At 38.8% G+C, this 19453-nt stretch overlaps 1 protein-coding gene and 1 long non-coding RNA gene across 2 annotated transcripts in view; one reads left to right on the top strand and one right to left on the bottom strand.

The window, feature by feature from the left end:
- Positions 1-1635: 1635 nt before the first annotated feature.
- Positions 1636-16736, bottom strand: LOC124882073. The gene is made up of 3 exons (XR_007041808.1): positions 16600-16736; positions 16286-16403; positions 1636-1777 (listed from the first exon to the last, which is right to left on the bottom strand). It is a non-coding gene; the product is annotated as an uncharacterized LOC124882073 (long non-coding RNA).
- Positions 16291-19453, top strand: part of nudt14 (nudix (nucleoside diphosphate linked moiety X)-type motif 14) — a 26777-nt gene continuing 23614 nt past the window's right edge. Inside the window, exon 1 of the mRNA XM_047388224.1 lies at positions 16291-16493. Within this exon, the coding sequence (XP_047244180.1) occupies positions 16413-16493 (81 nt within the window). The 5' untranslated portion in view covers positions 16291-16412. The remainder of the gene's footprint in view (positions 16494-19453) is intronic.

The following is a 19453-nucleotide window of genomic DNA, read 5'->3' as shown; positions in this document are numbered from 1 at the left end:
TAAAAATATCAAAATCCCATAAAGCAAATATAAGTAAACATGAAGGTACAAATACTAAATCACAGTACTATACATGGATACACAATATGTCTAATTTTTTTGTACACTAGAACTTTTTGTGGGTTCTTGTTCTCGTTCTGTTTTACAGTTGAACATAACCACCAAGGCAGAGGGAATAGTAAAATTGTTGGCATTTCAGAAATGTTCTGAGATCAGTTCAACCAATATTTGCTGTAATAGCAAATATCCACCAATTTGTAGAGTTTAACTGTTTTGTCACTATCAACCTTTACTGAAGCTGGATCTAAATTGTTAACAGGCTAAGCAGACATATTTGAGGTTTTGCCAAGAATATAATAAAGGATCATGCTGCATAAAAGTGTCCATCTTTAAATAAAATAAAATAAACAATTGTTTGCACTTTTAGCCAAGAAGTCAAACAACTTCTGTGTTTCTGTAATGTAAAACTTAATCTGAACATTTAAACCATACCATGATCATTTCTAGGTAGAAAACTAAGACAACTGAAATTCTGGGGTTACTTATGTCCCTCAATTTACTTTGATACCTTGTGGTGAACCAAAAATCGCACCTTTGTTTCATCTTAACAAAGCTATAAGAAAAATATGTGCATATATTTCACTCTATTTTCATTATGTTTCTGTAGAAAATGTAGAATGTGCTAAAAAATAAAAGTTGTACAATGAAGTTACATGCTTTTTCTTGATTTATTTCTTCATTTCCAAAGCAGATTTCTACTATGTGTAGTTTTTAGACTTACCTAACTCCAGATATATATCACATTTTTTATTGCTTGCAGCGAAGTTTGGTTTGGTCACTTCTCATTAATGACTAACAGCTTGTTCAAGTTATTTTATAATTTTGGCTGCGGTTTACAATTGGGTGCAAAATATTACTTCTACTTAGCTTGTTATACTAAGTTTAAACTTTAGAGGGCACTATAGGGCTATGAAATACAAAGACCATTGCCTTTCCTGAAACATTGTGAAAAACAAAGAGCAGGTGGAACATAAATATGTTTACATTTTTATCATTCGAGTAATAATGGCTAAAATGTATAGTTTTGATTGTAAAATTTTAAGTTATATTTGATTTTGTTTATGTTATTAGTGGTTTTTAAATAATCAAATGTACTATTTATTTCTCTCATTATCAACCAAAGGGCAGCTCCATGACCACACTAAACAACACTGAAAGACAGATTTATGTCAGCGTAACAAAAAGAAGAAGGCATCACATGACCCACAAACAGTCAGGGCTAGACTGACACAGACAGCGCCAAAAAGGATGGAAGGTGTTGGGCAGGGATAGTCACCTCCCTGAGCAGCAGTGTCAAGGGTCGAAGTTGACTTTCCAAACCATGGAGAGACACGTCTGTCCCTCCTTCTCCTGAGAACAATAGCTGCTGTCAAACTAAAGGCAAGGCAATACAAGCAGCATGTGGGTACTCTCATAAAGCTCACCTCAATTTAATTTAATTTGATCAGTTGAATGATTTATCATCTGTTTTTGAAAAGTGCGGTTGATTTGTTATTTTCATTCCAACACAACATGAGTTCAGAGCCAGTTTTTTACCTCCTATATGTATTTTATTTTATATCTTGTTAAGTAATGGCAAAAAAATATATATATACATATATAATCGGATTTCAACTCTCCTGGACCAATGAAGTCTTGCCATCCACTCTTACAAACTTCTTAGAACATTGGGATAAGAAACAGGCCCACAGCATCACAGATCCTCCACCATAATTACCTGTGAAAATTAGAGATGGGTGACATAGATGTCAAGTTTTTTCACAATATTTTGTTGTGTAATTGTACCTCCAAACAGGATACAATTAAAAGAAATCATTAAAATGTTAACATCGTCTGATATTTATTGGTGATTTCAAAGAACGAACAGTAGAAAATAGATTTTGAAGAGCAAAAGTAACATTACCCGACATATGCTCAGTTTTTGAGGTTATAAAATATTGTCAATTAGAGACTATCACGATAAATCACAGTGTTTATCAGGATAACGTTTCCCTGATAATGTTAAACGATACAATAATTGTTTATCCCTAAAGGGACTTCCACAAAGAATGTGGCACCAGCTCCACTGCACCCTGAAAACCATTCATTTGTATTGCGCTTGCTCTATGGAGCTTGTAAAATGCTCAGCTCACACTTGGTAGTTCGAAGCCCTTAATGGAACGTTTACCTATAACACAACATGCAGTGGTCAGCTTTCCTACTAGTTTTGGTGTTTTGTTGCGAAATCTTATTAACTTGCTATAAAATATACCTTCCCATAAAACTCTTTCAATATCACTGTTGTGACATCACAACAGGCTGATCGGAGTACTTCTGATGGCGCTAATTTCTTCTGTGGTTTCGCTCAAATTCACCTTTCTGATCTTCATTTTACTCTGCAGTGCTGCAGTAAAACACATGAGCCATACATAAAAACTCTGCAGGGGTTTCTGAACAACTGGAAGAAAAGCAACAATTAGAAGCAATTAGTGGGGGACTGGAATGTCCAGATTTGATCCTCGAAGATCTGCAGCAATCAGTTTAAGCAGAGTTGTTATTGAAAACCATATGGGCAGGTTAATGGATTCTGATTCGTCAGAGTCTAATAAATAAGGTTAAACCCCTTGCAACTCAAAGACTCTGTCTGGTTTTCATTGTATTGTTCTTCTCTGTGTTGGGAAAACTGCAACTGGCTACATAAACATTTTTTTGACAAGCATGTTTATTAAAATCAGTTGGTCACCTTGATCCTCACTGCTTACAGATCCTTGCTGTGTAGAGTTGATTCATGCTGCCTCATGTAATGTCATCAGCCTGGATTCACAACAAGCAGGAAGATTTTTGCTCCCTTTTCAAAAGGTAATTTTTTTGCAAAAATCCTGCAGAGGAAATTCAGTTCCCATCCAGTTCACTATTAGAACAGTGTTACAATAATCAACTGCATGCAGCATTATTCACTTCTATTTTTAGCAAACTTGCTCATGTTTTTGTGCAGAATAAACATGAAAAGCCCCAATCACAAAAATGCACATTGCAACTTAATTTCCCCAGAACTTAAATAGCAATTATCTCTGTTTCTCACCTCTGTCATTTCTGTGTTGGCCCACTGGAAGAGGTATGCCTTTGCATCTTGTAAACTGAGCTGAATAGCATAAGTTGAGTGTAAACTTACCTAATCGTGTCCCTTTGAAGCTGCATGCTAATGAAGCATTAAGAGGTAGCATCAGTGTGAGCAGCTCAGAACATCTATTTAGAAAACTCATTTGTTAAGTTTACATTAAATTATACGGTGATGAATAATCCATATCAATATGACCCTGAAGGTTAACCAGATTATTTGATTTACAACTACTAATCTGAAATGGCTTTTGTACAATATTGAACATTGTGAAACAATGCCACATAGCACACTGCAAACACTTCCCTGAGCTACTGAGCTTGCACACCCCTTCTCAGTCTCTCAGATCAGCTGACCAGCTGCTGTTGGATGAGCCAAAGACAAATTGGAAGCTCTGGGTGGGGATCACGCTTTTCCAGCTCTGGCTCCCAAATTATGTAAATATGTTTTTAAATCGGCTTTGAAATCCCACCTTTTAGTTTTGGCATTTAACTCAGTATAGTATGTTAATTGTATTTGGATTTAATTGATTTTCAGATGTTATGTATTGTTACTGATTCTTATTCATGTCTTTTATATTTAGTATTTTATTGTGCTTTATGTTTTTTATTCTTTCTTGTCTTAATGTTCAGTACTTTAGTCAGTGCTCACTGTTTTAAAGTGCTTGGCTTGGGTAAAAAGGGCAATAATACTCATCTAAACACTATAAATGATTCAAATCTGTTTTGGTGTGAGATATTTTTGCTTCCTACCATAAATTCCAATTTGAAAGAACATGAGGTATAAAGCAACCTCTCTTGTAACTTGAAATTATTGGGAAATATTTGTATTCCAAGTGTTGGATAGGACAGGTTTGATCCAAATCTTAGTGGATGGAAGCATGGATCTTCAAAATGTCCTGTATGTTCACATATGACTTAGTTATACAGAGTATGTTTCCTTGTGCCCTACATAAAGTACTTTATGTGTATGTATTATATGTAAGGTGCAATGAAACACTGTTTTTGTAATCTCATTAACAATCACACCATTTTTTTTGGTGATTTCTCAAATTAGCCATCCATGTTGTGACTTTAACGGTTTAATCCTGTAAAGTGGGACATTTAGCCTTGAGCAACCTGGTTGAAATCTGTTTACAGCCTCATCCAGGAGCACTATTTCACTTGAATAACCACATCAGTGTCCTCTGCTGACAACAGAAAGAATTGAGGATATTAAATTGGGTTTGGATGATGAGAAACGACTGCGTTTTTATTTGTTTGTTGGTCTAAATGCACAGGTGGTTTATTCCAGAAAAATAGACCTATGAATAAGGAGCATAGGTCTTTTCATATTCTTAAATGTGCAGTTAAAAATCATTAGTAACTATAATTTTAAATGAAGGTTGCAAAAGGAACTGTTCAGCATTAATATGGATTCTTGTAAAACTTCCATCTGTTAAATTTAAGTCTTTTTTTATTGTAAGAAATAGCTGTACATTAAACAATGATTGTGTTTTAGTTGAGTCACCACCAAGATATAGTATTTAATATAGAATGACCAAAACCTTTAAACACAAGCATGAGGGGATCTGGCTCTGTTTTATTGTATTTTGACACCATTTATCCTCTTAAAGTGGCAACATTCCAGGTTTATATGCTGTGGCTCCAAACGTCATTGTTGAAATAACATGTTTCTTGTGATATATAACAAACCAGACCAAGAAAAATGTTTCAAAACATTTTACACAAGTAATATGACACTTATCTAGCTCAGAATAAATGCAAGGAAAAGAAAAGGTGCAGTAATCTGGTGAAGTGTACACACCCTGGAAAAATTACTTTACTGAAACACTTTTTCATTCAGTTTCAGCATTCAGTCTTCTTAAGTTCACCCCGGGCTATCAGTTACCACATTTGCATCGTTTAGCTAAAGCCATAAACTAAAGGAAGGTTACAAAGGATACAAAGGATAGGAAAGATCTCCTTGTGCAAAAAATCAACAGTACTACGTATTTATACACAATGGCACAATGAAGACAGTGATCAATAGTTTAATGAAATATTGGTGTGTGATATTACAAAAAATTGATGTCAGGGGACTATCAAAACAAAAATCTGAAGTGTCAATATGCAATTAGTGTTGCTGCAATCCTAGATTAGTTGCTTGGCGATGACATATTACACGGATTATTAGTGAATTTCTAGATGATTTAGATGTGTCCTACGGATACAAATTGACACTCCACTTAGGATACAAATGTTGCATCATTAGTTAAAGATTGGTACCAATCTGCAATGACCCTTTTCTCTTACCTTCCAATCAGAAGCAAATAATGCAGTTGCAAATATTAGCATGCTAATGTGCTAAAATGATTGTAGAATTTCCACCATCATGTTATCAGACTGAAAATATGCCATTTCAAAAACATTTAATATAACATTAAACAAAAAGTACAACCAATTTGCTAGAAAAATATCCAACTGAAATGTAATAAATATTACAGCTCTTTAGTGCAGGATGTCTATGTGGAGCCTTTGCAGGAAATTCCTCTTAAATATGAAGCAGCAGCCAATAAAATATTTTTTCAGATGCTAGAATGCTGACAAAATATTGTTAGTTAAAGCAGTTCTGATAAAGAGGAGGACAGAAATAAGATTCAACCCAGCTCTCCACTTCCTGTATACATACAAGCTGCAGCACAGCTTGCTGCTCCAGGAAGATAGAAAAATAACACATTAAAACTTCACGGGTAATTTCTTTAAAATCAAGGCAAAAACCATGTTTTCCCCCCACATATAAAGATTTTTACCCAGCAGCCACCCTTACGCAGGAAATTATTGTCTGTATTGAGTGGATTGTGTGCTGCCAGTTTTTTCTAAACCAGTTACAACTGGCCAGCAGCATGTAGTGCAATCACTCAGCCATGCACATATACTGAATTAAAAAATGCAGTTTCAGCTGTTTTGTAAATGTTTTCAACAAAGCAACCCAACACAGTTTCACTTTGTTCAAACTTCCCTTGTGTAGTATCAAGGTGTCCTGCAGGATAATTTGAGAAACACCTAATAAATGTAGGGCCTCGTACTATAACAAACATCACATTTAGATCACAATATAATGAGATTAACAGAGCAGATGCCAAATCTTTTATTAACCTTTTAATTTAGGCTTAATGTAACGAAAACATTACAAATTAACTATTGTGAATATTTTTGTTATTTCTAACTCAAGCTTTTTTTTTTTATTTCTAAACTTTTTGGGATAGCTGAGCTTCACGGCATATTTTAACTTATGAATAGTGAAATCATTGCAGCATTGACTGCCTGTTGATCAAGATGATTTTTTTGGCTCTGTTTTTTTATTCTGTGCTCCCCTTTCCAGAATATTTTTTACTTTTTCAACCACAAACCCCCTTTTATAAAAAACTGTTTCTTTTACATAAAACAAAAGTTAATTTGGAATAAAATCACAGCCACCAGTGTTTCAGTAGTACGTTTCTAACATATCACTCATTAGTAATTCCCCTCAGGTCTCCTGCTCTGACCTTGGAGAACTAATTTATCCAGCCAACTGCTCATCCATGTCTTCTGCTGGAATGCTGCTGGAGTCCAACTGTGACAGGTTTACTCCAATTTAAACAAAGTGCTGGACTGCAAGGAAAAAGACTGAAATAAAACAATATTGTATTGCATTGTATTAATAATAAGAAATAATGAAATGTTGCCATATATAAACATCTGGCTGATTGTTCAGTGTATTTATAGAGAAGGTTTTCCATAAGATAAATCAAAATTTGTGGTTAAAAACAATCCAATATACGATAATGTAAAAGGAGTAAGAAAATCGATGACAAGAAATTCAGTCAATTCAGATCCAATAAGCATTTTGTGTATTACCTCATGTCTATATCTCATATAAGAACTAATCAGCTCATCCTCATCCAACATCTAGGTCAATTTGTAATCAGTGGCATGGTTCTAAATTTATATCTGCTCCCGTTCCATTTTAGACTCTTCTTCCATAAAAATAGATCCAATGAGAGTATGAGTTGTGCTACACAGGACTTAGATTCATAGATGAAGGTATTTGTTAACTTCATCCTTTTTACCAAATCCTTTTCTGACTTTGTTCTGTTTGTTTACACTTTCAAATGTAAAAAAAAACCCACTAAGTACATTTCTTATTTTCATTGCAATCTAGTGATTTCCTGAATTTTTTCCATACAGATCTTTACTTTACATGATACTTGATTGAAGATGTGAAATCTACATATTCAAGGCTGTCCACACATTTGAGTCAAGATGTGCCACTTCATGCCAGAAATACATTTTTGGTTAATTAAAACTCTTTGAGAGGAAAGGGTTTAAAAAAATCTTATTCAGGGTAAATAATTCATTATGACTAATATATTTATTTTGACCTTGTCCTCAATATTTTACTCCCAGGCCATAGTTATATTAGTAGAAGTTCCTATGTAATTAAAATATTTGTGGTTAAACAGCTGCTACCATCATGTCCATCAACCCTGCATCCCCCTCCATTCAACTGTACTACAGTACAGTTGAATGGAGGGGGATAAATGATGAGACAGTTCATGAGGAATTAGAGTGTCATTATTGGTCTTCCCTGGCAGATAATTAGCTCTGATGGCATGTGTTCCCAAAGGGGATGGATATGGGGGGTCCCATGTCCGGCCCCTCACCCCTTTCTCCATCTTACATTTAAGGACTCTGCATGTGACTGAGTTGATATATTCCCTGATCATCCTCGGTGGATCACAATGGATCTGACTTGTTAAAATAGGCTCTCTCTCAGCAGGGGAACAGTGAAGGAATAGCAGCAGGTGACCATAGTATCAAACTTCAAAGATCGGGGCAGCAATAGAGAACATCCATTAGCGAAAAGATTTTATTTAATCTCTTTGGGGACACATTACTGTATGTCCCATTATCAGGGATGTGTAAAAATGTACTGACATAAACTCTGTGTGCAGCTGTAACTTGCAGGAAGAAGGTCCAGTGTTTGAATCATAACCTAGGCATTTTTGCACGGTTCTGGGTCCCTCGGACTGCCCACAAACATGCACCTTAGTTTATTTGGTCTCACTAAATGGCCTTTAGGTATGAATCTAGTGCAGGGCTGTGTGATCTGTTTGTTTCTGTGTTGACCCGTCCGTGGTGTACTGTGCTTCTCCCTCATTGATGCCAATTGCTATATCACTTTGCACATCAAGCTCAGTCAGATTGGATGGAGAGCATTTGTCAACAGCAATTTTAAAGTTTTTTCCACAACAACTCTGTTGAATTTAGGTCTGGGCTGTTACTGTGCCATTTTAACACATGAATACACTTTGTCCATCTTTATCTCAACCATTCCAGAAATCAGAAAAGTTTTATTGCCAAGTACGTTTTTGGACATACAAGTAATTTGTTTTGGCGTAGTCGGTGCAATACAGTACAAATTAAACAGTATAAATATAACTACAATATAAATATAAATATATGTGCACAGTTTTAAGTGAGTGAGAGTAAATGTAGAGCAGTATGTAGAGCAGCATAAGATGCGAGAGCAGTACAACAGTGCAGGTGATCAGTGTGCAAGTAAAGCAGAAGTCCAAGCTGAGCGTTAATGTAACGCATAGAGTTGCAAGTGTCAGGGGGGGTGTGGGGGAAAGGGGGAGTGTCAGGGTGGTTTCCGGGCTTTGTTAACGAGGCTGGTGGCAGATGGGAAAAAACTGTTCTTGTGGCGTGAGGTTTTGGTCCGGATGAACCGCAGCCTCCTGCCAGAGGAGAGAGTCTCAAAGAGTCTGTGAACGGGGTGGGAGGGATCAGCCAGAATCTTCCCTGCCCGCTTCAGGGTCCTGGAGGTGTACAGTTCCTGGAGCGACAGTCGACTGCAGCCAATCACCTTCTCAGCAGACCGAATGACACGCTGCAGCCTGCCCTTATCCTTGGCTGTAGCAGCGGCGTACCAGATGGTGATGGAGGAGGTGAGGATGGACTCAATGATGGCTGTGTAGAAGTGCACCATCATAGTCTTTGGCAGGTTGAATTTCTTCAGCTGCCGCAGGAAGAACATCCTCTGCTGGGCTTTCTTGATGAGGGAGCTGATGTTTGGCTCCCACTTGAGATCCTGGGAGATGATGGTTCCCAGGAAGCGGAAAGATTCCACAGTGTCAATTGTGGAGTCACAGAGGGTGATGGGGGCAGGTGGGGCTGGGTTCTACCTGAAGTCCACAACCATCTCCACTGTCTTTAGAGCGTTGAGCTCAAGGTTGTTCTGGCTGCACCAGTCCAACAGATGGTCCACCTCCCATCTGTACGCGGACTCGTCACCATCAGAGATGAGTCCGATCAGGGTGGTGTCGTCCGCAAACTTCAGAAGCTTGACAGACTGGTGACTGGAGGTGCAGCTGTTGGTGTACAGGGAGAAGAGCAGAGGAGAGAGAACACAGACTTGGTGGGAACCGGTGCTGATGGTCAGGGAGTCAGAGACGTGCTTCCCCAGCCTCATGCGTTGCTTCCTGTCAGACAGGAAGTCAGTGATCCACCTGCAGGTGGAGTCGGGCACACTCAGCCGGGAGAGCTTCTCCTGGAGCAGAGCTGGGACGATGGTGTTGAAGGCAGAGCTGAAATCCACAAACAGGATCCTGGCGTAGGTTCCTGTGGAGTCCAGGTGCCGGAGGATGAAGTGAAGGGCTTTAATAGGGGTTTTTGTCAGTTTTGTCAGTCTGTCAACAGGTATCTTTCTTTCACATGGATATTCATAATTCTTACTTGAGCTACTCATGCAGAACTTGCAACTTATCTTTATCAACAATATACAAGTGCTGACCTCCACGTTGGTTTAGACCTATAAAGCAGATTACCTCACTAGCTGAGTTTGAATTACTTCAAATGCTTTTAGCAACATTAGCTGTTTGTTTCTGCAGAAAACTATCAAGTACTAGGAAACCCACCAAACCTTGAGCATTGTAGGTGAGGTTCCTATTCTATTGTACAATAATGATGACAAAACAGGAATACTGACCTTGAACACATCCTGGGGCATGCAAGCTACAGGAGAGAAAAATAATAACAGCTTTTTCTAAAAATACCAGAACATGAAAGGGAAGGTTTTCCACATGGCTTCTATGGAAGAGGAGCAGGAAAATGGCATGTTGGACATGTTAATTTAATTTAGACCCTGCAACATGCCTTTCTGGCTGTTCTCTTATTTTGTTCACAAAAGATTAGTAAAATAATCCATATTTTGTTAATATCACATTGTTTAAAATTAAATGAAGAGGAGTAATAATTGGTCTAAAAATTGTTTTTTTTTTAACTATCCTGACCCTGGAGATCACCAGAGAGATCTGCACTCAGTAATCTGAGGAGCAGAACTAAAAACAAGAGGATTCAGCCTTCTATCCTCCTCAGTTGAAGAACCAACTTCCTGAAAGCCTGACACATCCAGAAAATGCTGGCTCATTAAAATCAGCATTTAGCGTGCAAATGTACCACAGTGTGAACACCCTACAGATGATCAGATGGGACAAAGCCTGATAACTCTGTCCTGTCACTGTCACTCCTTTCTGTCTTCACAATGGCGTCTCCATCAGCTCCTAACACACCTCAGAGAAGCAAAGTGCATATCTCTGTGTGATGTTATCGACCCTTTGAACATGGGGCGCTATTTCGAAATCTGAGCTCTGGTGTTGGGATTTAGGAGCATCTCCTGGACAAGGCCTGAGGCGGCTGAACGTCCAGACTGCTGGTTGGGAGGAAAGCAGTCATCTTGACCCACACCCTGAGCCCCCTAACAGAGACGCAGCTGGCACCTTGGTTAAGTGCATTCCCCAAAGCCCAGGCCTAAATCCCTGCTTGACCCTGACCGATAAACTTTGCTATGGATAGAAAACAGCAGGGTTTTTCACCTCTAAAACTAGCTTAAGTGTATGGATTTTACAGCACTGAGGTGTTCTTTGTACCATTGTGTGGATCAGAACATTCTTTTCGAACCTCTAACTGGCAAGTGGCCCTCTACAACCAAATTTGATAATGTCTATTATATAGTTAATATTTTTATAATATTTTTTGGTTCATTACACCATTTAAAAATGCTTTTAAAGTTTCAAGTCTAAACCATTAAATAAATAGCATAGTCAACTTTGAGGACAGACAAGATGATAGATATCATGGCTTTAAGAGGCTCCAGGTTTGGCATTGGACAGAGCCCATGCATGTCTGCCCTGCATCATCTGAGTTCAAGGACTAATTGGTCATGACTGCTATGGACCCTCCACCCGCATGCTCTTTTGGAGAACGGGATTAACACGTTATGGGTGCACCAGGGTCTGACTGAGGGGCTGATAAGGCTTATGGAAAAACTTCTTTGTAGGTGATGTTCACATGAGGCCCAGAAGAGGATGCAGCATTAGAAGATTGGAAAAACTGGGAGTAATTTAATCTCAGTAAAACTTTAAGCTGTTCTGTCAAGGCATCAAAGGTTTGTCAAAGGTTTGTGTTCTCCACGAATATAGCTTTTATAGGAGTAGCAAGACAAAGGCTATTACTGAAGAAAACCCATAAGCAAAAACCATGAGACCTAACAAATATAGTGGGTACACAGCAAACATGTGGAAGATGGTGGTCTGGTATGATACGACCAAACTGAACAACCCACAAAATGCTGTGTGGAGAAAAGCGAATGCTGCACACCTACCTAATACACCATCCCAAAGGTGAAACATGGTGGTGGCAGCATCATGCTGTGGGGATGCTGCCACCACCATGCTTTGCTTCAGCAGGAACAGATGAGCCAGTCAGAGCATGGGAAGATGGATGGTGCTGAGTACAAGTATGACTCAGTGGTGCTTACTACAATCTTTTCAGATTTTTTGTAAAAGAAACCAAAGCCATGTACTTTTTTTTTCTTCCAATTCAAAATTATACACTGTTTTGTGTTGGTCTGTCACACAAAACAGTACAACAGTGAAATTTGTAGTTGTAATGCGGAAAAGATCAAGCAGCACGAATCCATTTACAGGACACTATAAACTGTTTTACAACAAAAAACAAAGAACAATCTTCATATGAACCTCATGACTCGTTTCTGACAAATACATGCTTGATTCGAGAATGGTGATTGTTCGTCTCCACTCATGTATTTATAACTTCTTGTTGTTTCATCAGCTTTTTGGTGTGCCACTGTTTCTTTGTGTTTCCTTTAGAGTGTGCCAGCAAACCAGAGGAGTTGGACTCCAGCACAATGCTTCAACTCAACAGTCCCTCCTGCCTTATCGTGCCCTGCAGCTTGCCCCGATTGGCCGATATAGATCGAGCTTGCCAAGCAGAGAGACGCCGGTTCCTCCTTTGGGTCTGCACATTGTTTGGTCTTGGCCTTTATTTATTTCGATGTAAATGAGTTTGTAAAAGTGTTACGTCCTGTCCTTGTGTGGTGGGCGGTGGACTGAGGTGGTATAGACTGGTTGTTCGCAGGAGGAAGTCCACCCCATTGAGATTGGAGTTTCTAAAGATTGTTTTCCAGGCTGTTATTGATATGAGAGGTTGACATCATGTAGCCTCACCCATAAGGTTGGGTCTGTGAGAAAAATGTCTCACACCCATCTCTTATTCATTATTAAACACTGGGGAGACCAAAACTCTGTTCATGTTTCAAATAATAAGAAACTGCATCTGGGATTTTGATGTGAGGTGCTTAAGGGTAATTAAGTAAAATGTCACAGAGAAGATTTATTTTTCAGTTTTTTTTATGACATCTCTTACCATTTTTATGCAGTTTGCATTTACAGTAGTTGTACATGCCTTTTATTCACACCACTTCACAAGTTCAGAAGATTGTCAGACTGATGATTTACTTCTTATAAATTTTGAGTAAAACAGAAACAGTAATTATTGCCCCCATTAAAGGTTACTAGTGCTACAAAAACAAATCCTAAAAAAAAAGAAATCATGCTGTCTATAAATAGCTCAATAGCCATCTGGGATTTTTAGTAATTGTTGGACTTTCTTCATTTGATCTGTAAACACACTTAAGCTTCACAAAAACACAATGGTGAAATGCTGCAGGGTTAGGTTGTTTACTTTTTAGCTGTCATTTCTACAGTTAAGCATGTAACTGTAAACATCTCTGTTACCGGATTGCCCGGGACGCTGTCAGAAACTGTCAATTTAAAGGTCAGGCATTTAACAGATTTGTTCGTTTAGTAAAGTACACATGCATTTTGTACACAAACAATGTTCCATTAGCCTGACCTGCTTTAATTATATAACAACAATACAGTACCAGAGCACCTTTCTCCAAAATCATAGGAGATATTTTATTTCAGAGCATTTTAATAAGGTGAGTCAAACAGTTAAGCGCAATTTTTCCTGTCTTCTATCCGTCATATGTTTTTTAAAGACCCCACACATCCTGGACACAAACTGTTTAGACATTTTCCTTCAGGTTGGCACTAAAGAGCATTATTTGCCAAAAACAGCTTTGCCCAGGCTGTCCCTCTGATGAACAATTAACAGTCCTTAGAGTCCATAGATTGAAACATGTTTGCACTAATTCAACCATAATCTTCTCTTTGTAAAAACACTGTATATATACAGTACAGACCAAAAGTTTGGACACACCTTCTCATTCAAAGAGTTTTCTTTATTTTCATGACTATGAATATTGCAGCTTCACACTGAAGGCATCAAAACTATGAATTAACACATGTGGAATTATATACTGAACAAAAAAGTCTGAAACAACTGAAAATATGTCTTATATTCTAGGTTCTTCAAAGTAGCCACCTTTTGCTTTGATTACTGCTCCACACACTCTTGGCATTCTGTTGATGAGCTTCAAGAGGTCGTCACCTGAAATGGTTTTCCAACAGTCTTGAAGGAGTTCCCAGAGATGCTTAGCACTTGTTGGCCCTTTTGCCTTCACTCTGCGGTCCAGCTCACCCCAAACCATCTCGATTGGGTTCAGGTCCGGTGACTGTGGAGTCCAGGTCATCTGGCGCAGCAACCCATCACTCTCCTTCTTGGTCAAATAGCCCTTACACAGCCTGGAGGCATGTTTGGGGTCATTGTCCTGTTAAAAAAATAAATGATGGTCCAACTAAACGCAAACCGGATGGAATAGCATGCCGCTGCAAGATGCTGTGGTAGCCATGCTGGTTCAGTATGCCTTCAATTTTGAATAAATCCCAACAGTGTCACCAAGAAAGCACTCCCACACCATCACACCTCCTCCTCCATGCTTCACGGTGGGAACCAGGCATGTAGAGTCCATCCGTTTACCTCTTCTGCGCCGCACAAAGACACGGTGGTTGGAACCGAAGATCTCAAACTTGGACTCATCAGACCAAAGCACAGATTTCCACTGGTCTAATGTCCATTCCTTGTGTTCTTTAGCCCAAACAAGTCTCTTCTGCTTGTTGCCTGTCCTCAGCAGTGGTTTCCTAGCAGCTATTTTACCATGAAGGCCTGATTCACACAGTCTCCTCTTAACAGTTGTTCTAGAGATGTGTCTGCTGCTAGAACTCTGTGGCATTGACCTGTTCTCTAATCTGAGCTGCTGTTAACCTGCGATTTCTGAGGCTGGTGACTCGGATGAACTTATCGTCCACAGCAGAGGTGACTCTTGGTCTTCCTTTCCTGGGGCGGTCCTCATGTGAGCCAGTTTCTTTGTAGTGCTTGATGGTTTTTGCGACTGCACTTGGGGACACTTTCAAAGTTTTCCCACTTGTTCGGACTGACTGACCTTCATTTCTTAAAGTAATGATGGCCACTCGTTTTTCTTTACTTAGCTGCATTTTTCTTGCCATAATACAAATTCTAACAGTCTATTCAGTAGGACTATCAGCTGTGTACTGTATCCACCTCCTGCACAACACAACTGATGGTCCCAACCCCATTTTTAAGGCTTGAAATCCCACTTATTTAACCTGACAGGGCACACCTGTGAAGTGAAAACCATTTCAGGTGACTACCTCTTGAAGCTCATCAACAGAATGCTAAGAGTGTGCGGAGCAGTAATCAAAGCAAAATGTGGCTACTTTGAAGAACCTAGAATATAAGACATATTTTCAGTTGTTTCACACTTTTTTGTTCAGTATATAATTCCACATGTGTTAATTCATAGTTTTGATGCCTTCAGTGTGAAGCTACAATATTCATAGTCATGAAAATAAAGAAAACTCTTTGAATGAGAAGGTTCAATAAAATAATTTTGTTAAAGCATGTTTGAAAAGCAATGTCTGACTTTCATTTGTTCATTTTCATAGAATTTGTATTCATTATTGCCTTTGTCAGATTCAAGTTATTTCTGTGACCATTGTGGGTTTTTCTTTCATTAATTAAGGGGTACCAACGATTTCGTCCACATGTGTATCTACAACCTGTATTTTTATTTCCCTCCTTATATATATCTAAAATGTTTCCATTGAACAAAAAGTGGAACTGAAATCAAATTCTTTGTTTGTGTGCACAAACTTAGCAAGTAAAGTTGATTCTGAGTCTGATTCTGCTCAGGTCTACCTCCTGGTGTTGGGCCCAATGAGAACTTGAATGCCTGCAGGACAACTTGACAAATGAACCATGCAAACATGCTAAGAGAAACTTAGCTTGAAAGTTATGTAAACAGTCTTAATTTAATTTAAGTTATTTTAATTATTTCTGTGGTTTGTGTCTGAGCTGGGAACTTGTTTTCTCTGATTCTAGAGCAAATACAGAAATCCAAACTGAAAATAAAACAGAAACCCACAACTTAAAAGGGGTAGGTGTCACCTTTATGACTGGTGGGCTTCACTCGAAGTGAGCCTCCAAATTAAATTTCACATGGAGGCTCAGAAAACCTAGGATTGTCTCTGCCCCCTCAAACCCACACAAAGAATTTTAAACTGCTACTATCAGGTAAATAGTTCTAAATGGAAAATAACAGAACCATCAGACTGCTTAAATTTTCTGCCTCAAGCTGTTAGAATGCTAAACCGCTGTAAGATTGTGTTCTTTATATTGATTACATTTAATTTATACGTTTTAATCAAATTTTTGTTTCCACCATTTTAACATTTGCTCAAACTTAACTGCTAAAGATCATGAAGAAATACTATCTAGCGTTATTTTATATTATTCATGATACGGACGGACAATTACTTACTCGGGTTAGATTAGATTACTCGAATCAGAACTCGTATGTCCTTTCCCGGATTCCGTAGGCATTCCTTCACTGTCAGTGTGCGGAGACGGCATCGGTAAAGCCCCAAATCCTGCTTCAGCTGTAAATTATGGAAGAGATTAATAACATTGAAGTCGTTCCGTGCACAGAGTCCAACTACCTGAAACCGTTCCGGCTGCTCTATAATCAGGTGAGTTATCTGTTGTCTGTTGGAGGATGGAGGATGCTGGGGGCTAGCCCAACCCCCCATTCATTTAGCAGCTACAGCAAGCTAACGTGAAGAAGGCTACACTGACCTTAGATGTCAATATTGAGTCTCGTCAAATAAAAGCAGGGAAAACCCAACCACTTTCGTTCTGTTATGCGCACACATTGATGCAGTTGTTACATTTGTAATTGATTTAAACTCGAGACTGCTAAGCTAACAGGCTAATTGCTAACGGTAGCCCAACAGAGGACTGTTTTATTTCCAGGCATCACGTTAACAGCAGCGCATGCTTTACATTAGTTCGCAGAGCTTTGGTGGCATTCAGTGTCTGGCAGTTTAACCTGACTGCAGATGGTGTTTTTAATGCTGTAAGTGTGGTTTCGGAGGCAGGTGAGACTTGTTGATCTCAGGTGTCAAACTAACTCAGTCTTGTTTTTTAAAAGGCAAAGGTTTTTACCACGTTTTTACTTGCTTTTCATGTATTTGGATGTTTACAGATTGCCAGTCTCTTGTTTTTATTCTTTTAATGTATGGTAAAACAGACGTGAAGTTTATTTGCTCACTTTGTTGTGTGAGTTTAATTCCACCAGCTCTGTTCAATGTAATGTGCAGTGGATTACAGGAAAGAATAGTATAATGAATGCTCTCCCTCTGTTAGGACGCCAAGTCAAGTCTGTGTGTCCTGATGGTCTCAAAGTGAGAAATGTTTCCTTACACAAACACAGGCTGCTGTCCAGGATAAATCTATTTTAAGGTCACAAATTAAGTTAGCAAATTTTCTGTTATTGGGCCCAGGGGACTTGCCGTTTTCTTTGTAGTTTAAAGCCTTGATATTTAGTTGTGGACAAGAATTAATCCGACTTTCATAGTGCTTTAAACAAAGCTGTGCTGGTGACACTAGATATGGATCCATAGCAAGGTATATTAAGGTTTTAAAATGTTAAGTTGCCAAAACCACTAATAGTTTCCACCAGAAACCGCTCAGAATAACAGATGCCCCCCATGCTGCTCACTGCCAATCAGCTGGAAAATAGGCTTCTACACCTTTATCTTTATTCACAAGAAAGACAGATTGGCCTGCTTGGAAATATATCTAGTTGGGAAAACTGTATTGCTGTATGATTGTTTGTGGGTGCAACTTCCAATAAGATACAGAAAGTCCCAGTAAAGTAGTTTGTAATGATGGCTAATCATATGTTGTGAGCTGTATTTTTGAAGATTGATTGGTTTACAGTTTAGTTACTTCTTTTTTGTCTGTTTCCATAATCACACACTTAGAGACATGTCCCTGCAAAGCTCCAGTAGTTGTTGAGCTCTGTTCTACTGCTACTATGATTCCACTAGGTCTAACATTTTGTTTTTAAAAGTGCTTGTGTGAAACATGCACCCAAAGTGATACAGAATTGTTCCTGCAATTAGTGGTTGGTTGGTTATGCACATAAGAGGAATCAAGTTGAATGAATCTAAATTGGATGTGACCATCTGAAATCCATGAAAACCTTGTTTATTTGATGTTTTCACTAAGTCAACATAAAAACCTGATGGTGGGAACATCCTCACTGCATCTTGGGGTTTAGGTACGACCAACTACTAGGCGGCAGTGCTTTTAATCTTCAACAGGATTAACTCATCAGTACATGTCATTCCACCTTTGACTGCGTTGTCAACCTTCAAAGGAAAACCTTCCACACCTAAATAAATTGTATTTCTCTCAACGTCTGCATTTCTCCAGATGATGAAACAAGAACCCGACCCAGCGATGTATCAGGTTAAGACTAACTGGGCTCTACTTCTGCTTTGAGGAATATGAGGTTGGACCTACTTAAAACAAAATGCAACCAACATTTTTACTGTGAAGTACAGATGCACATCAGAGCTTTTTAGATTGTTCATAGCTTCTCCATCCATTGTAAGGGATTTAATGAAGCAGAACAAATGAGCACTGTTTGAAAATCACAGGTTATACACATAAAACTATTTTGAGCCATCGTTGGCGGCAATGTCAGGTGTTCATTCAGGGCAATTTTCTTACCTCAACCTTGATGTCGTTAGAAGATGGTGAAGTTCCTTAGCCTGGACTTTTCTATCAGATCTAAATGTTTCTGGCACAGCTTTACCTCTTTCGAAGGTTAATGGAGAGGGAACAAAAACTTTGCATGAGGGGAGTAAGAGTTTTTGCTGGTAGCTTTCAGCTGGGATGCTTTTTCATAATGAATGTTTTCAGGCATCCTTTTTGTGGCATTGATGCACAAAAGAAAAAAGTCTGGAGGAGATTGGCTTATTTGGCATCCTGACAATCATTGATTATTGTTCCCACGTATAAAAAAAGCTAGCCTAACCTAAGTGGGTTTCACACCTGTGAAAGCAAAGGATATAGGTTACATATGTTGAGAAACAGTCTAAAGACTGTAGTTAGATAATAGAAAGAAATGATGTTGGGCTCCCTTGTTCATACCCACCCTTTCATCCTCATTGTGTACCCTTCAGAGCTCGTGAAGAGCTGTTCAGAGACTCCCTCACAAAGGCTTTTCTGTCTCGCTGAGGGAACGTCTCCCCCACAATCTTTTTATGCTTGCCTGTACATCTGCAGCTGAGCCACTGGTCACTGACCAAATGTGCTCCTGCTTCCATGCAAACTCTGGAAGTGGGTAATGTCATGTGCAAGAGGCTCTCTTGATTCATTGATGTCTAGTAGCGTTTTGTCTCATCTCCCTCTACAAAGCAGGTGATTGTCCCTCGTTGACTCCGGGAAACCCCTCTTATCCGTCTTGTCTGGCACTGACGTAGAATCACAAGTTGCTACTTAGCTGCATAATTGCCCTCAGTTTATTTATCAGAACAATTTGAATTATTCATTTGGATTTATTCACCTATGCACAGCTTTAAGCCAGTGGACCCCTCCTCCAGTCATTATGATCCAGCCAGTAGGATCTCGTCTTGTA

This window comes from Girardinichthys multiradiatus, chromosome 15 (assembly GCF_021462225.1).
Source record: "Girardinichthys multiradiatus isolate DD_20200921_A chromosome 15, DD_fGirMul_XY1, whole genome shotgun sequence".
Classification (NCBI taxonomy): domain Eukaryota; kingdom Metazoa; phylum Chordata; class Actinopteri; order Cyprinodontiformes; family Goodeidae; genus Girardinichthys; species Girardinichthys multiradiatus.
This window is presented reverse-complemented; position numbering and strand designations above follow the sequence as displayed.